The following is a 15,927-nucleotide window of genomic DNA, read 5'->3' on the forward strand; positions in this document are numbered from 1 at the left end:
CCCTCACTGGAAGGTGGGGCAGGTATATTGGAGCCTCCCTGAGGTTTGGGGAAGGGGTGGGGGGGGCCTCCAATTCACTAAACCCATCCTCTAGTGCTAGCTGGGAAACTCTTAGAATTGGAGCCCCCCCTCTCACCCTCCAGTAGGGGCCAAAAAAACCCTCCACTCTTTCCCCCTTCCAATTCTGAAAACAGCTCAAGGCTGTCAGGCAGAAGTTACAAAAGATGTTCTGTTTTGAAATGTCTTCATCTGTCCTTTCAACCAATGAGGGGTCAGATTTTCACCTGATCAGCCATTTTTGAAGTCGTCTGAAGCTTGGTCACAACTATAAACAGCTTTCTGGTGACCAGACTGACCAAAATTATCACTCTGGTCTGTGCCCACTGGTACAGCAGGGAGTTGCACTTCTGCCTGCACCCCAAGTGTCTAAACAAACCTATACATTTTTCTTTATTACTCTATAAAGCGCATATCCAATAGCGAAATAAAACATTAAGCAATAATGCTAAAGCAAGTTGTCATTGATATGAAGTACAAAGGAGCTCTCCTATACAGAAAAAACAATAATCAGCTGTGCTTATTCTTGATTTTACCCCTATACAACATGGAACCTATGGCTTCTGTTACTCAGTGAGAAAATGGAGGTAAACTGCACTCAAGCAATCAAGATGAAGGCTAGCTATAGGAGTTATAGGCAGCCAGAGCTTTTTAAAATGAGAAGTGCTTATCACAGTGCTAGTAGCACAAGAGTACAACAGGGGAGTAGGAAAGCAGCAAGAGAACTGCAGTGCTAGCTCTGCGACTATAGGTCATCCTGTAGGCTGGTAAGCCAAACACATTAGCACATGTAGGGGACCCACAGCCCAGAGGAGCAGAGCTTGGGGCTTGCGGGAGGGCACAGCCCAGAGAGCGAGACAAGGGCTAGAACCCAAGAAGCCTGACCTGGTGTAGTAGATCTAGGCCACAGAGAACAGCCAGAGCAGTAGGGTTGGAAGCTGAGAAGAGAGACCTACGGTGGCCTGGTGGTATGGGACAAGGTGCTCACTTACATGATGACTAGACACTGCTTAGAGTCATGAGCACAACTATAAATGGAGATACAGAGGCTTTGATGAGCCATTTTAGGTGATGAGCAGCAACACCAGCGCTAGTCAGAAACCTTGCTTGGAGAATGTAATTGTAGTAAAACCCCCAGTTTCTTTTTTATTATTTATTGCATTCCCTCCCCTTTCCCAACCATTTCTGACTTCTTCTTTCCTTCTCTATTCCCTATAGATAAGTATAAAGTAAGCTAAGATGTAGGATAAGCTTTAAACATTTATTTTGGTAGCAAGTTTTTGGTTTTGGATAGCCACTGTTTTATATTGTATTATTATTAGGTTTATACCTATTTTTACAGTTGTAGATTATATTATCATTTTGTATTGATTTGTATCATTTCATATGCATACTGTATGGTTTAGGCCTGTGTTTGCAAGTGAACCAAAGTCATGTCAAGTTTCCATTTTATATGTCAAGCCTCCATCTTCTGTCCTCTGCCCGGGCAGCCCGTGTGTCACAACTGTATGAGTAACATATCCCTCCCATGTAAATTGGTTCCCCATGAATGAGTGCGATTGGAAATGGATTGAAATACAATGGTAGCAGGCCCCTACTGAATAGCCTGTAATGACGACCAGGCCATCACCTCACATTGATTCATCCAGGAACCACGGATTTCACCCAGGAACAGAGACAAGACCAGCATTTGAAAAACAAAAGACCCTACAGAACCAGCAACTCTCACCGTTATAGACACCCAAAACTGCACATCCCTGTATGGAGCTCACATGCTCAGTACACCAGGGGCTGACCCTTGCCTGGGCATGCCTCCTGTCACTAGGGTCACACAGGGTCTGCCCCTATAAAAAGGGGTACTGAAGACAGACCCAGTGGGACTCCATCTGGACCAGCACCATGCCACACCACCTATCCACCCAGAAGCCCTGCCAGCAACCCCACTCTGAACAACACCTACCGGACAAGGACCCCTTCCCAGCCTGGATAGGTAGAGATTACCTGCACACCTCCTCCTACAATTTGGCCTCTCTCTCGCTCTCCTCCTGGACTTCAGTGGACTTCAGCCCCTGCACCAAGCCTCTCTAATCCCTGCTACCATTGTGCAGGTGTGTGCGCATGCGCACAAAGGAACCAATAAGACATTGTGTCACCATCTCCCCTGTTCAATAAAACCACTGTCATTTGCAGCCCCTAGTTTGGTCATGTTTTACTGAATCCCAGTCCCTTCCCCATCTTAAATTCCAGCCTCATTCTTTCAGCTTCAGCCCCCCAGCTAGTTTCCCGATCTCCTCCCAATTCTGTCTCCCCTTGTCTGCCACCTCTCAGCCTCTCCTTACTTTCCTGCTGCCCATCTCTGTTTTCAGGCTCCCCCCCTCCTGTAGCTTCCCAGCTCCTATTAGCTGTCCTGCAGTTCTCTCCAGCTTCCAGCACCTACTGCCGCTCTCTGCAACTTCTCTAGCTGTCCTGGAGCCATTCTCTGGCTCCCCACACCCAGAGTCCCTCTTTAAACATCCACACTTTCCCTTAGTCCCATTTTTCCTCTTCTCCCCATCTACCTTTCAGCTCCTCCATAGCTCTGGCTCCAGTCCCAGGCTCTGTGCCAGCATGCTTCTCTGTTCTGCAGGCTTTGGACATCATCTTTTAATCAATTAAGATCAATTAACCTCAAGTTACCCCCGAGCCTCAGTTCTTCACCCCAGGTCCCTGTAGTCTACTAGTTCTAATCCCAATCCTGGTAACTTTAACCCCCTACACTTCTACTTTCTTACCTTAACCTTTCCCCAGGTATCCCAAGCACATGTGTACACACACACACACACACACATCACAAACACCCAACTTAGGAACTCAGCTGCGTTTATGTGTAGGCAGGGTGGATGCACGCAAATTAGTATTACTTGGGATACCTGGGGATGGACAGATGTGTGATATATAAAGTTAATAATTCATGTGTGTATTAGATGCGCAGGTGTTGGTAAATGGTAACTGATGCTGTATAAATTTGGTGTGTGTAGTGTTATGGACTTACATTGGTAATAGGTATGCAGCTGGCCGGAGCTGGTAGTGTGAGTGTGTATGCACCTAGCGAGTGTGTGCTTAATTGATTTGTGTGTGCATGTGCAATTGTATACCACAACCTCCTGTCTAACAGTGCACTATTGAGATCCTGAGCATTGACCTGACCCCTCGGGGCAACATAACAGAGCACGGGGTGTGCACCATTACTCTCAGGGGTATGAGCAGCAGCTAGGCATCCTGCAGCTGGTTGCAGCTCCAGTTAGGCATAATTGCATGGCTGGGAACAGGGCCCTAAGCAGCAAGGACAGCAGTCTGCTACTAGCAGCTGGGAGAACACCACCCGGCTGGAGCTGCTGCTCATGACATCTTGGAGGTAATCTATGAGGATGGCTGGAGGCTTCTGGTCCTTAAGCATGACCTAAAATTATACCCTGATAGGGTTGGTTAGTGTAGTAGGACTGCCAGTGGTGGGGCAGTCTCCAGGAAGTGCCATACCTAGGGCCACCCCAGCAAAAGGACAAGTATGGGACACCAGAAAGCCTCAGCCCCTGGTGCCCTGTGGGTGACCCCATGGAGGGGAAAGGCTAGGGAAATACACCCTAAAGAACAAAGAATGGGACCATGCTCACTGTAAGCCCTGGAGGCAGTCCTAGCCAGGTGAAGGGGCCAGACACAGCCTAGGCTCACAGTGAGCACTGAGCCACATTAAAGGGACCCAGGAGTGAGGCTCCAGAGGGTTGGGGCCCTGAGCCTACAGGGAGCTGTGTGAAGCTCCTAGGGTGAGGGGATAAAGGGATTGTAACCCAGGGTGGAGCCCAGGACGGTCCCCAGCCAGGCTCAAAGCTTAAGCAAAAAATGGTAGAGGCTTGGAGACCTGAATTGGTAGAGGCTGGGAACTTCAAGTGGAACCAGGCTGGGAGTTTGGAGGAACAGTAGAGGGCTAGGAGCCCCAAGTAACTGAGTGGCCAGGTATTAAGTCAGACAAGCAAGCCAGGCATTAGGCCATGGATGCCACCTGCAAGCCATGGGACATGATATAGGGAAGGTTAGAGCCTTGGTATACAAGTCCTTGGTATTAGGGTAAGTAAATGGGTAGCTTCCTGCTGTATTAACATCTTCTAATTGATGCCAACTAAGGCATGGTGTGTGAAGTAGGTGGGCAGTTTGCCCAGAGACAAGTGGGAGGGCTAACAATTTGATGAGACCTGGGACAGCCTACCTTTTCTAAAGGCATAGTAATAATATCAAGGCATGACAGGCGAGCTGAAGGGGAGATTGCCCAAAGGAAGTAGAGAGGACAAGGGCTGAGAGGGTGCTCCAAGGGCCACACAGCCCTGGCATGTAGATCCTGTTACACTATCAAAATAAACTGCAAGCAGTCTTCAAATTAAGCTACAGCAATGGAACACTGAGCATGCTGCAATTTTATACACTGATAAGTGACTCTTATCCCAAGTGAAAAGCTACAATTAATGATACAATAGCAGTTCCTTTTTTGTATTTTAGTTTTAGAGATAGAAAATGGAGTTGATTAATATAGTAGAGATATAGGGCAAAAATGAAATGGACAGAATCTTCATCAAATGGATTTAAGAAAAAAAACCACACAAAACACTGTAGCACATAGTTACACATTGCTGGCATAGGAATTAAATGGTTGGTCTACCCAAATGGGAATTTCACTTGTCCACATTTTACAGCTTGCCTGCTGTTTGAGTAGATCCTTCAACTGTATCATAGCGAGGATGAAGCTGCATAATCAATTCATACAATATTGAACAAAAAGGGCAGTTTTTACAGCCAAGTTTTTTTTCCCCTCCAATGTACCAAAAGTCATTTGAAGTAAATGGCAAATTACTAAAAGCTGTTCTAGAACACATGAAGGCGATTTGTAACTATCTTTTTACCTTTCAAATTTCTTCAGCATATCCAGAGCTCTTCCAGTGTTTGTAATCTTTTCAAAGGTAATATCCATGAAAGATTTCAACTGATTCTGGAGAAGGGAAAAGAGAAGTTCTACTGAGGATACCTCTGTAGAGCATCCCCAGATTCACACAGATTTATTGGACAATTGTAGAGCTTTTACATATTTGAAAGGACCTATAGTTGAACAGCTTTCAAATGTTGCATCAAGAGAAGCATTTCCCATTACAGCTGAAGAACTCAAAGTAGCTTTACTTCTCCAAAATTGTTTACCTGTGTTATTAACTCTTCGTCTGAATGAATAAATACCATTTCACTTCATCACCATGGCAGGAAATTAATCTAATCTAATTTTGATCTGATGTAGCTACCCACAATTCTTCACAACTCCAAAAAGGAAAAAGGCTTAGCATGCCTTTCGTTTGGTTAATTCCAACCCCACCAAAAGCCCTAGTATTAGTTGAAACAAGCTCTCCCCCAGAGCAAGTGAGAAGAGAATTATTTGAAGTCTTGCATTAGAGAGTAGTATCTACTTTTCCCTGCAGTGAAACAACTGCATCTGTTGGCCTGCATACTCCAAGCCAACTTTAGAGGGAGTCAAGCACTGTATCGATCCCTAACAAAGCAGTTACGTGAAGTCATCATTCCCAAAGGATGTAAATTTTACCAGGACAAGTGATGTTTTAGTAGATTGAGCACTTCCCATGTTGGTTTCATTGCAGTGATAGTATATAAATCATTCACTTCAAAATATTTGTAGTCTTCCATAATCAATCATGTCCAATACAAATACTTCTCATTTTAGGGAATTCCACAAGGATTGGCAGTACTCAACTTAAAATGGCAAGGCACTCAATCACAAAACCTACATGAAGGTCACTGGTCTGTTTGCAGAATTCTTCATAATCCTCATCAAAATCAGTCTTACGTTGGTCTAAAAAATTATATGGTTTTCTCTTTATGGCATCAACAATGCTCTAAATGTTTGAGAGGGGAGACAAAAATATCAGAATCAAGTTGCATTATCCAAGCTACCAGCCATGTTTGTCTGCTTGGGATATACAAGTTTTCTGAAGTACAAATGTTAAGCAAGCCACCTAAATCAAGTTTTGAAAAGGACAGCAAAACAGGAGCCACTCACATTGGTCACTTGCTTCAGTTTATCAGGTTTAAAGTTGGAAACTGACAGAAAATCCAGCAATACTAACTTATAAAATATATATATATATTCATTACTTGGCACATCCTCCCAGACAAGTGTGTTTCATACTGTAGTGTTGCAATTTGATGCAAAGAGGAAACATGTCAGCAAAAAGGAAATGTAAGTTCACAGTAAAAACACACCCCATACCAGCAGTGGCTAGCACTACCCCCTCCTATCTCACCGTGCCAGCATTTGGGCCCCAAGCAACTGGCACCACCCCCTACCCCCAGGATTGGGTCCCAGAACTGCCCCTTACCCATCCCTGTATGCTAGGATTGGGTCCTGGGAGCCTGATGCCACCCCCTCCTAGCCCCTGAAACCAGGACTGGGTCTGAGGTGCTGCACTGCTCCCCTAGTCCCCTCAGACCAGGATTGGGCCCTGGGGCCCACCATCACCTCTACCCTGACCAGGGCCTGGCACTGCTCCCATTCATCCCTGTGTACTGGGGTCAGGCACCTGATTCAGCATGCAGAACCCAGGACTCCCTATGGGTTGAGAAATTTGTTGGTGGACAAGCAGTGTCACCACTCTCCCAATGTCATATTTCCAGATGTGTGGGGAGCCCTGCAGGCAAACTAAAAACACAGGATCTGGGCTGGACTAGGTCAGACCTGTGGGCCAGGGGCTGAGCACCCCTTATCTAGCTTATTATCCAGTTCAGCATGCTGCCCCCTGACTAAAGGTGGCACCAGCTGCCTATGACTGCATTAAAGTGTTAAGCAATGTTAAAATTAGAATGGACTGTAAGCAGCTGCACATTGAAGGTTAATACTGTTTCTTGCCTGCACAGCTCTGACTTGTCACAAGAAGGCTGGTAAGCAAAGGCATGGCTAGGAGCCAGCTCACCTGGGCTGTCCCTGCTCGGGGAAGCGGGTGGGAGAAGGGAGCTAGGAAAGGTGCATCCTGGGAGAACTGCAGATCACTCATCTTCTGTCCGTGGAGCAGACTTAAGGTTACCCTAAGGTATGCTAGGTAGCATGGCCCAGGAGTTAACCCTTGCCTGAAGTGGCATAGTTTTGAGACTCTCAGAAGGGCACTTAGAATAAAGTTAAACAAGCTTTAAAAATGTGTGGGTGTTCACAGTTTAAGTGTCTTTGGGATGGTCCAAGTATAATGTGCGACTCCATCCTCAGACTGGCATATGACAAAAATCAGTCAAGACACTTATATTTAAGTAAAGAAATTTTAGTTCTCAGGTGCTAGAGATTCCTTTGTAAAAGATAAGAGAATTTAAGGGTGGTGACACATTATATGCTTACTACATAATAAGATGACTTAAGCACATGGTAGATGTTCAGCCAACACACAAACACACAACTTTACAATATGGCACATTACTCAAATCCAGGATAAAATTGCTTCTTGAAAAAATTAGACAGTCACCTCATTATGTACTCGTTTCTCACATATCATACCCAAATCCTAGAGCAGCTGTTTGCTGTACAAGACTAAAAGACCTTATAACTCATACAACCTATTTTAAAATCTGTTAATATTCTGTTCTCTTTTTATCTACATTTTTTCTTCCACTTACAGATGTGCAAGTCTGAGATTCATTTGATATGTACCTCATACTTTGTGGCCATAACTTCCAGTCCTTCCATCTTTGAGTTCCGTAGAACTGAGTAGGTTGCAATGGTAAAGAATATATTTGTGATCTTCATGAGACGTCGATGAAAAGTTTCAAATTTTCCAAAAATGTACATCTCACTAAAATCAAACTGTCTTTCAGATGGAGTTTGTTCCAGGTTCTCTTTTGTCTTGTGAAAGCAATGTTGATATTCCTTAGAAGGAAATGAAATGGAAGCGACAGGTATCCCAGATGCCAGCATATGCCCTGTCCCCATATGCTCCACCATAAGCCTCATCTTTGACACCCCAATGAAGAACATAATTATCCAACCATGCAAATACAATTGTCTCAAGAAACAAAAATTAGTTTAATTATGGGCACTTTAGACAGATATTTTTCAGACGAGTAAATGTACCTATAAGTTGAAAATAGATTCAAGTATTCCTTGCAACTTAGTATTCCTTTTATGTTTACTCATTCCTATAATTTTAGCTACAACTGAAGTCTTATTTCTGTCAGTAGCATCATACAAACTGATTTTTATTAGGAGCAAAAAAATATATATTTGGTCGTGCAAGAGAAAGAACCCATTTCAACTACTCAGCTAGAGTAAGACTGAAAAAATTTGATTGTCCAATACTAGAAAAAAAAGGCAGGACCTTTTTTAGCTCATTTCTAACAGCCAAAGGCAACCACAGAATGCTGGCCCCGTGGGGTACAGAAACTGGCATGAAATGATTGGATACTGAATAATTCCGATTAGCAGCACTCTCACTAATTCTTAAAAACTAGGTTAGATGAATACCCCTTTGTGAGTTACTCTAAGATTTGAGCAGCAAGGATTTAAGTCTGACTTGTGTGGACAGCACAAACTAAGTTACATTTATAAAGTATCATCTGCCAAAACAGTCCCATTGCTTACAATTTAAAAAAAAAAAAAAAAAAAAAACCACCCACACTAGTGTCTAGTTAAAACTACAGGGAGTCCCATTTATTTTCAGCACAATGTCCAATTTTTTTACATACTTATTTGAACTTCTCTCATCATGATGATCATTATCAAGGAGTTTAGCTGTTTAATGTTTAAATGTTTTAAACCATTTTTGAAGTATTGAAAAGCCAAGCTCCTCCTAGAAAAGATTAATCCCTTTTCTGACTTCACTGTATTTAGTTCAGCAGTTGTACTTACTCACCACTTCTAAACCGGAACAAATCGGACTTTAAAAAAAACTTACTACTTGGTAGTATGCAATATTTATTCTTTCAGCCATGTAGAGACATGGGTTTAAATGAGCGCTTGTTGTTTTGAAACTCAATATTTCTACTATAAACCTCATATCTCCAAGTCTTTTAGACACTGAACTCATTTAATTTAGAAAAGTAGTTTTTTGGGGGGGGAAGAGCCCAAATCTTCTCAGGTCCTTCCTTAACAGGACATGAAATATATGCACCAAATAAAATTTATAGTTACTTTACTGTAGTGCAACTTGGATTCAGCTTTCCATTAAAAAAAAAAAAAATTCCTTGCACATCTGAAATCACACTTTGAAGTTACCTGTTTAAGTCGAATACTTGCTTGAATCTTTTCCACAACTATATCCTGAGGCTGATCCCAGATGGTGGCACTATTGTTGTTCGTGATGTATGATTTACATGCTGTTATCATCTGATTTGTTACCTAAGAGGAAAACTATTTCTAGGTTTATAAATAAGCAAGACTGAAAAATGCAATCTTTTTGTGTTTTCTATTCACTCAATAGTGGCCAAAAATATGCAAAAAAAGCCACAACTTCTAGCCAGTCAGGGAGAAAAGCAGCTTCTTTTCTCCTGAGAAACAACAGCAATGTTTGATACAAGATGTGGTGCTGGCTAAGTCACTAGCAAAATCAAATGAAGCCATTGTCCAGATCCTGAAATGCCCAATGAAGGTTCCAAGTTGCAAAAAAGACTCTACACATTTGAGTCCAAAGCACCAAGTCATGCATTACTGTACTGGTCAAATAATTTATTTTTTCAAATAAGTTAATGGAGGTTTTTTTAATAATAACTGAGTGAGTTAGGAAAATATATTAAGGTTGCAAATCTGTTAGTATGCAGGAAGCCAAATATACCATTGGCATAGGCAGTTAAAAATCACCATGAAAAAAAAGTCAATCTAGTCCAACCTGATTCTACCCAGGATGCGTTCCAACAGGCTTTCCAGTTTTCTTCAGAAGAGCTCAGTTTTTGTTCCAACTTAATGTCATGTATATTAGTATCATGGGGGGGGGGGAGAGAGACAGAGACACATAACATCTCAATGTATCCCATATTCATAGGAAAAAACTCCCCAAAAAACATTTCCATGGATGGAGGACTACTTAAAAGTTAAGCAGAAAGTGGAAATTGTATACTTATGGTAAATAGCAGGAGCCTATGATGCATACCTACCTTCACAAACAAAGAGGTTATCTTCTCAGAGGTATTGTAATAGAGTGAGATGCTATGAATCATTTTTATTGCATTTATGAGTCCTGGAATAGCCTCTACCATGGATTCCTAAGGGAGGAACCACACAGGTCAGAGATTGGTTCATGACTGCCTTTTATCCATCATCAGAAGGATGAGAAAGTTTTAACACGCATGACCATTGTACTCCAACAACCTTGTAAGATGCTGAGAATGCCTGTTACTCAACTCAATGCCTTAATTTTACTTCCCTTATACTGATTAATTTAATTTGTGTCTTTTGTTCAAATCAAGTCTTATCATTTAGGGTCATCTAGCAGAGTTACAAAAGACAGCTAGATAGGATCAAAATTAGGCCTTTTTTTAGTCTCCCACTAATTTAAAACTACAAGTTTGTTTTATACCATTTTAGACAGATTGGTTCAGGTTTGTTTCTCGAAAAGTCACACAGGATCAGGGCCTTAAGATAGGTGATGTTCTCTGATCTACAAGAGGTTATGAGAATATATCATTTCAAAACCTGTATTTTGGAATTTGTCACCACATAATTAAGAACGATGTAAACTATTGCGACAACTCTTGCTACCACACACAAGAGGCGGCACAAAAAGCAACAACATAATAAAAGGCCCCAAAACCCACAATTAAGTCCTTTCATCCATTATCAGGGTTGACATCACAACTAGTGACCACAAGTTGATCATTTTCACTATCTATCACAAAGCTGGCAAGTCAGCCAGTAATGCAGTAGTCCTCAATGACTTTAGGAAAACTGACTTTCATAAGTTCAGGAGGCTTGTTCTTGAGGCCCTGAGAGCCCATGATTTCACAGGGAGGGGAGTTCATGACAAGCAGTTGCTCCTTAAGGAAGTGATCCTAGAAGCACAAAAGAGGGAGGCCATCCCAACCCGTAGGAAAGGTAGTAAAATGGCTCAAAAGGGAACTCATGGACCTCCTATAATCTAAAAAAAGAGGTGTATAAAAGGACGGAAGGCAGGAAACACCACTGAGGAGGAATATGTTCTACTGGTCCACACCTGCAGAGAGCAAACTAGAAAAAGCCAAGGTTGCAACTGAACTCCGTCTGGCTACATGAATCAAGAACAATTAAAAGAGTGTCTCTTCAGATATGGGGAGTTGAAAGAAACAAAGGCAACACTGGACCCCTGCTAAACCAGCTGGGGCAGCTGACTACTGACACCCAGGAAGAGGCCAAATCTGATTAATAGTTACTTGCATTGGTTTTTCCACTAGCCCAAAAGGGACCACCCTTCCTAACAAGATGCAGGATGACAAGGGTGAGAATGAATATGCACCCATCATTGGCATATATTCCTTTCAGGAATATGAAAACTGTGAGGGAGCATCTTGAGAGGTTGGGCCCCCTTAAATCAGCTGGTCCAGATAGGCTGCATCCAAGAGTGCTACAGGAACTAGCAGACATCATAGCACAGCCACTAGTGAGAATATTCAAGAACTCATGGCGCTCAGGCAAATTACCTGAAGATTGGAAGAGGGACAATGCAGTGCTCATCTTCAAGAAAGGGAGGAAAAGAGACCAGAGAAATTACAGACCAATCAGTTTGACTTCAATCCCTGGAAAGATTTTGAGGGAAAAAAAAAAAACCACCAGTCAAAGAAACCCCTGTTGACAGGCTAACAGAAGGCAATGTTCCAAGGGACAGACAGCATGGGTTCGGCCACGCGAGACCGACCTGCAACAATCTCATTTCCTCCTACAACCAGGTGACATATGACCTGGACAAAAGGGACGAGTTTGACATTATATTTGAACTTAAAAAAAAGCTTTTGACCTGATGTCCCATGATATCCTCGTGGGGAAAAAAAAAAAAAAAAAATTGGGCAACTGCAGCCTCAAATACTCTACTGGCTGGGGAACTGGCTCTGCAGTCAGACCCAGAAAATGGTAGTTGATGGAACCCAAAATCACAATAGCACTCAGTGACTAGTGTCGTCCCACAAGGCTGTTCTCAGACCTGTACTCTTTGAGGTCTTCATAAACTATTTGGACACTGTTGTCAAAAGCAGACTAGTCAAGTTTGCTGATAACACCAAACTTTGGGGAATAGTGTCCACACTTGATCAGCCTGGATCATCATCCTATTCTCTCAATAGGCTTGCAAGGTGGGCAGATGAAAGCCTAATGACATTCAATACAGAGAAATGTAAGGCACTCCACCCTGGGAACAAAAACCCACACCACACTTTATAGGCTCAGCAATGCTACACTCACTAGCACCACAACCAAGAGAGAGACTTGGGGGTCATGATTGACCACAAAAATCAATACAAGGCACCAATGCAATACCACCGTGGGGACAGTGAACAAAAAGTTATGGCTTGCATCTACTGATGCATCTGGAGCAAGACCCAGGATGTCATTCTCCCGCTGTACTCTGCCTGGGTGAGGCCGCAGCTGAAGTACTGCATGCAATTCTGGGCTCCGTAGTTTAGGAAAGATGTGGAAAAAGCTTGAAAGAGTCCAGAGAAGAGCCTAGTACATAAGGGGTGTACATCAGGATCTGGGAGAACACCTCTTTACCAGAGCACCCCAGGGGATGACCCAACAGTCACAAACTCCTGCAAGACTGCTTTAGACTGGACATAAGGAAAAGCTTCTTTATTTTCCAAGCCCCAAGGCCTGGAACAGACTCCCCCAAAGGTGGTGCAAGCACTTACTCTGGAAACTTACAAGAAATATTTGGACACTTACCTTGTTGGGATCATTTGACCCTAGCTGATTTCCTGCCCCTTGGGCAGGGGGCTGGACCCAATCATCCTATGGGGTCCCTTGCAGCCCAAACATCTATAAAATCTATAAACATGTTAGCTAGAGTTCCCTTACATTTTTAACTATTATTCCATGCTTCTTGCTTCCTTCACACATCACACATCTCATCATCTGACCAAAAAACCCACAAACCACACAATGATGCTAAGCAAATGCTTCCAAGTGAATTTTTTTAATGGAAAAAAAAAAACAAAACAAAAACACAACACAACACAAAACCCAACCCTGTCCATCTACCCTTCTCCATTTTTATAGAGGTTAACTAGGTCAGTGTTACATATCCTTGTATGACCCACCAAAAAAGATTAATTTGTCCTGTCCCAGCATCCATGAAAACTTAACCCTGTCTACCAAGTAACTTAGCTTAAGCCATAGTAAGATAGAAGCTTATTCTGGGACTGTTCACTTGACCTCAGTCTGGATGCAGGTAGTTAAAATTAAATAAAATGGAAAGTAACTTCAGAATGCTAAGTCATGCCCATCAGCTAGAAGTGTTATGAGTTTACTTGCAACATAGAACCTTTTAAGTAGTGAGGAGCTGTTACTTACAGGGTCACTGTTATACAATGGGTCACAGCATTTTTCAAGTGTGTAGAGATACTTCACATTATCTTTGGCTTCATTAGCTGCATCAGTGATCCGAGTATCCAGCTCTCGCCAGCTCTACGCCAAAAAACAAGTTAAAAAAAAAAAAAAAGTAATTGGCAAATGAATTTTTCAACAAGGCACGTTTTAGATCAGCACAGCTCTATTACTTCAATAAGGCTATTATTGAATAAAAACAAACCAAACACTACAAAAAGCAATAGTGCTTGTTTACTTCAGATAAGACTGGAAAGTCTTACATTCTCACAGCCACAGTTTAGAAGACTTGACATGATTAAAAAAAGACCTGCTATTGCTAACAATACTTTATAGTTATGTCTGATATTTTTCAATACTTTGGAATGATCAATATAAAAAGTAATTATGTTCCCAACAGAGAGCTTCCATTTGTGCAAATATGTCTGTGTTCAGGAAAACAAACACTGTGGGTTTTCAGTTCATGATCTGTTAAGTTTCAGTTAATGAGCACACACACCAGCTCTTCAGTTAGCATTGCCAGGAACATCTTAGCCCATTTTGTTTTCTCTCTCTCTATTTTGTACTGCAAGCAGCTTAGGTAAGTGATCCTGACCTATGCACACCTAGAGAGTCTTGGACATAAAAGGAACATACATGTACACATACAGTTACTAACACTAAATTGTAGGCCTGGAATGTTGCCGAAGCCATAATGGTCTGGGAAGTGTATTTTTATTAGTGCAACTGTATACTTAGAAGGTCTCTCCCAAATATATAGTTAGTCTAATTAAAAGATACCAGAAAAAAAGTCTTTACTGTAATGCTTGGTTGGACACACATGAACATGAATTGACCCCCGCCAGCCCTACGTACCCCCAGTCCCCACAATCCCTGCCTCCCTCAGCTCTTGACAATCCCTGCCCCATGCCCCCCCAAACCCTCCTAAATCACTGCCCCACCCAGCCCCCAAGCCTCCCTGATCCCTGCACTGCCCAGCCCCCTCTCCCTTGAGCCCCTTTAATCATTGCCCTACCCATCCCCACCCCCCAAACCTCACCATCACTGCCCTGCCTGGCCCCATCCCCTGCCAGCCCCCTGAGCCTCCTTGATCGCTGCCCTTCAACCCCAGCATACACACAATTAAAAACCTGGCAGTCACCAGCACCAGCTGCCTTTCTGGGTCACTACCCCTCCATGCACAGCATGGGGCCAGGGTGACAGCCCCAGAGGTCCCAGCCTGGGCCCTGCTGCACCCTACTGCATGGGGGGGGGATGCTCTGCCAAACTCCCAGAGTCCCCTCAGCCCCTGCAGTGAGTAGAGGCTTTTTTGTTGTTGTTGGTTTGTTTGTTTTTTAAAGTGCCAGAGGCTGGGGAGTGAGAACAGAGGGGGAGGATGCAGGAGCCAGCAAGGAATGGGGCCAGGCAGGGCAGCAATCCAAAGGGGCTGGGGAAGCAAGCAGGGGTGGGGCACATGGGCCCTGCAAGAGATATTGGCCCCTGTGGGAGAGCAACAAGACATATTAGGCAATAAAGAATTAAATTTTGTTATGATGAGAGAGAGAGAGAGAGAGACTGGTAGGCTTCCAAGATTTTTTTTTAAAATAAACCACTGTAGGTGCATCAATAAGACATGCCCAACTGATCACTACATCTCTGCCTATATGTAGTGGTCTTTTGTTTTAGCTGTGGAGGAACATGGATTTCAGGGTATTTTGCAGATTGCCTTTTTTCAGTTTTCCAATAGGGCACATCAGAATTCCTGCTAGGGAGGCCAGTGGCAGGACCCTGCCTGCTAGAGCTGGTACCTTGGATGCAGCTGGGAGGGACCTGAGCAGATCATCTAGTCCGACCCCCTGCCGTGGCAGGAAACAGTACTGGGGTCAAACAACCCCAGCAAGGTGTTCATCTAGCCTCCTCTTAAAAACCCCCAGGGTAGGAGCCTGCACCACTTATCTTGGAAGTTGGTTCTAGACTGTAGCCGTCCTGACCTTGAAGTAGCACCTCCTGATACCTAGCCTAAATCTACCCTCTGCCAGCTTGTGACTATTATTCCTGGTAACTCCTGGTAGTGCTTGGGGGAACAGGGACTTCCCCAGTGCCTGCTGGTCTCCCCCACCCCCAAACTAGTTTGTAACAGGCCACTAGATCCCCGCCCTCAGCCTTCTCTTGTGGAGGCTGAACAGGTTCAGGTCCCATAGCCTCTCTCTGTAAGGTCTGCCCTGCTGCCCCCTGATCATGCAAGTGGCCCTCCTCTGGACCCTCTCCATATTGCCCACATCCCTCTTGAAGTGCGGCGCCCAGAACTGGATGCAGTACTCCAGCTG

The 15,927-nt window shown here is 43.5% G+C and overlaps 1 protein-coding gene across 5 annotated transcripts in view; it reads right to left on the reverse strand.

Annotated features, from left to right (window-relative positions):
• The window catches only part of DNAH5 (dynein axonemal heavy chain 5), a 294,998-nt gene that overhangs the window by 201,470 nt on the left and 77,601 nt on the right, over window positions 1-15,927 (reverse strand). For all 5 annotated transcript variants that reach the window (XM_019541679.1, XM_019541689.1, XM_019541661.1 and 2 more), the window contains exons 8-13: window positions 13,589-13,702; window positions 10,210-10,317; window positions 9,335-9,457; window positions 7,775-7,990; window positions 5,871-5,978; window positions 4,986-5,071 (exon numbers count right to left, since the gene is read on the reverse strand). In XM_019541679.1, coding sequence (XP_019397224.1) covers window positions 4,986-5,071; window positions 5,871-5,978; window positions 7,775-7,990; window positions 9,335-9,457; window positions 10,210-10,317; window positions 13,589-13,702 — 755 coding nt within the window. The remainder of the gene's footprint in view (window positions 1-4,985; window positions 5,072-5,870; window positions 5,979-7,774; window positions 7,991-9,334; window positions 9,458-10,209; window positions 10,318-13,588; window positions 13,703-15,927) is intronic.

This window comes from Crocodylus porosus, unplaced genomic scaffold (assembly GCF_001723895.1).
Source record: "Crocodylus porosus isolate Cpor-Errol unplaced genomic scaffold, CroPor_comp1, whole genome shotgun sequence".
Taxonomy (NCBI): Eukaryota; Metazoa; Chordata; order Crocodylia; family Crocodylidae; genus Crocodylus; species Crocodylus porosus.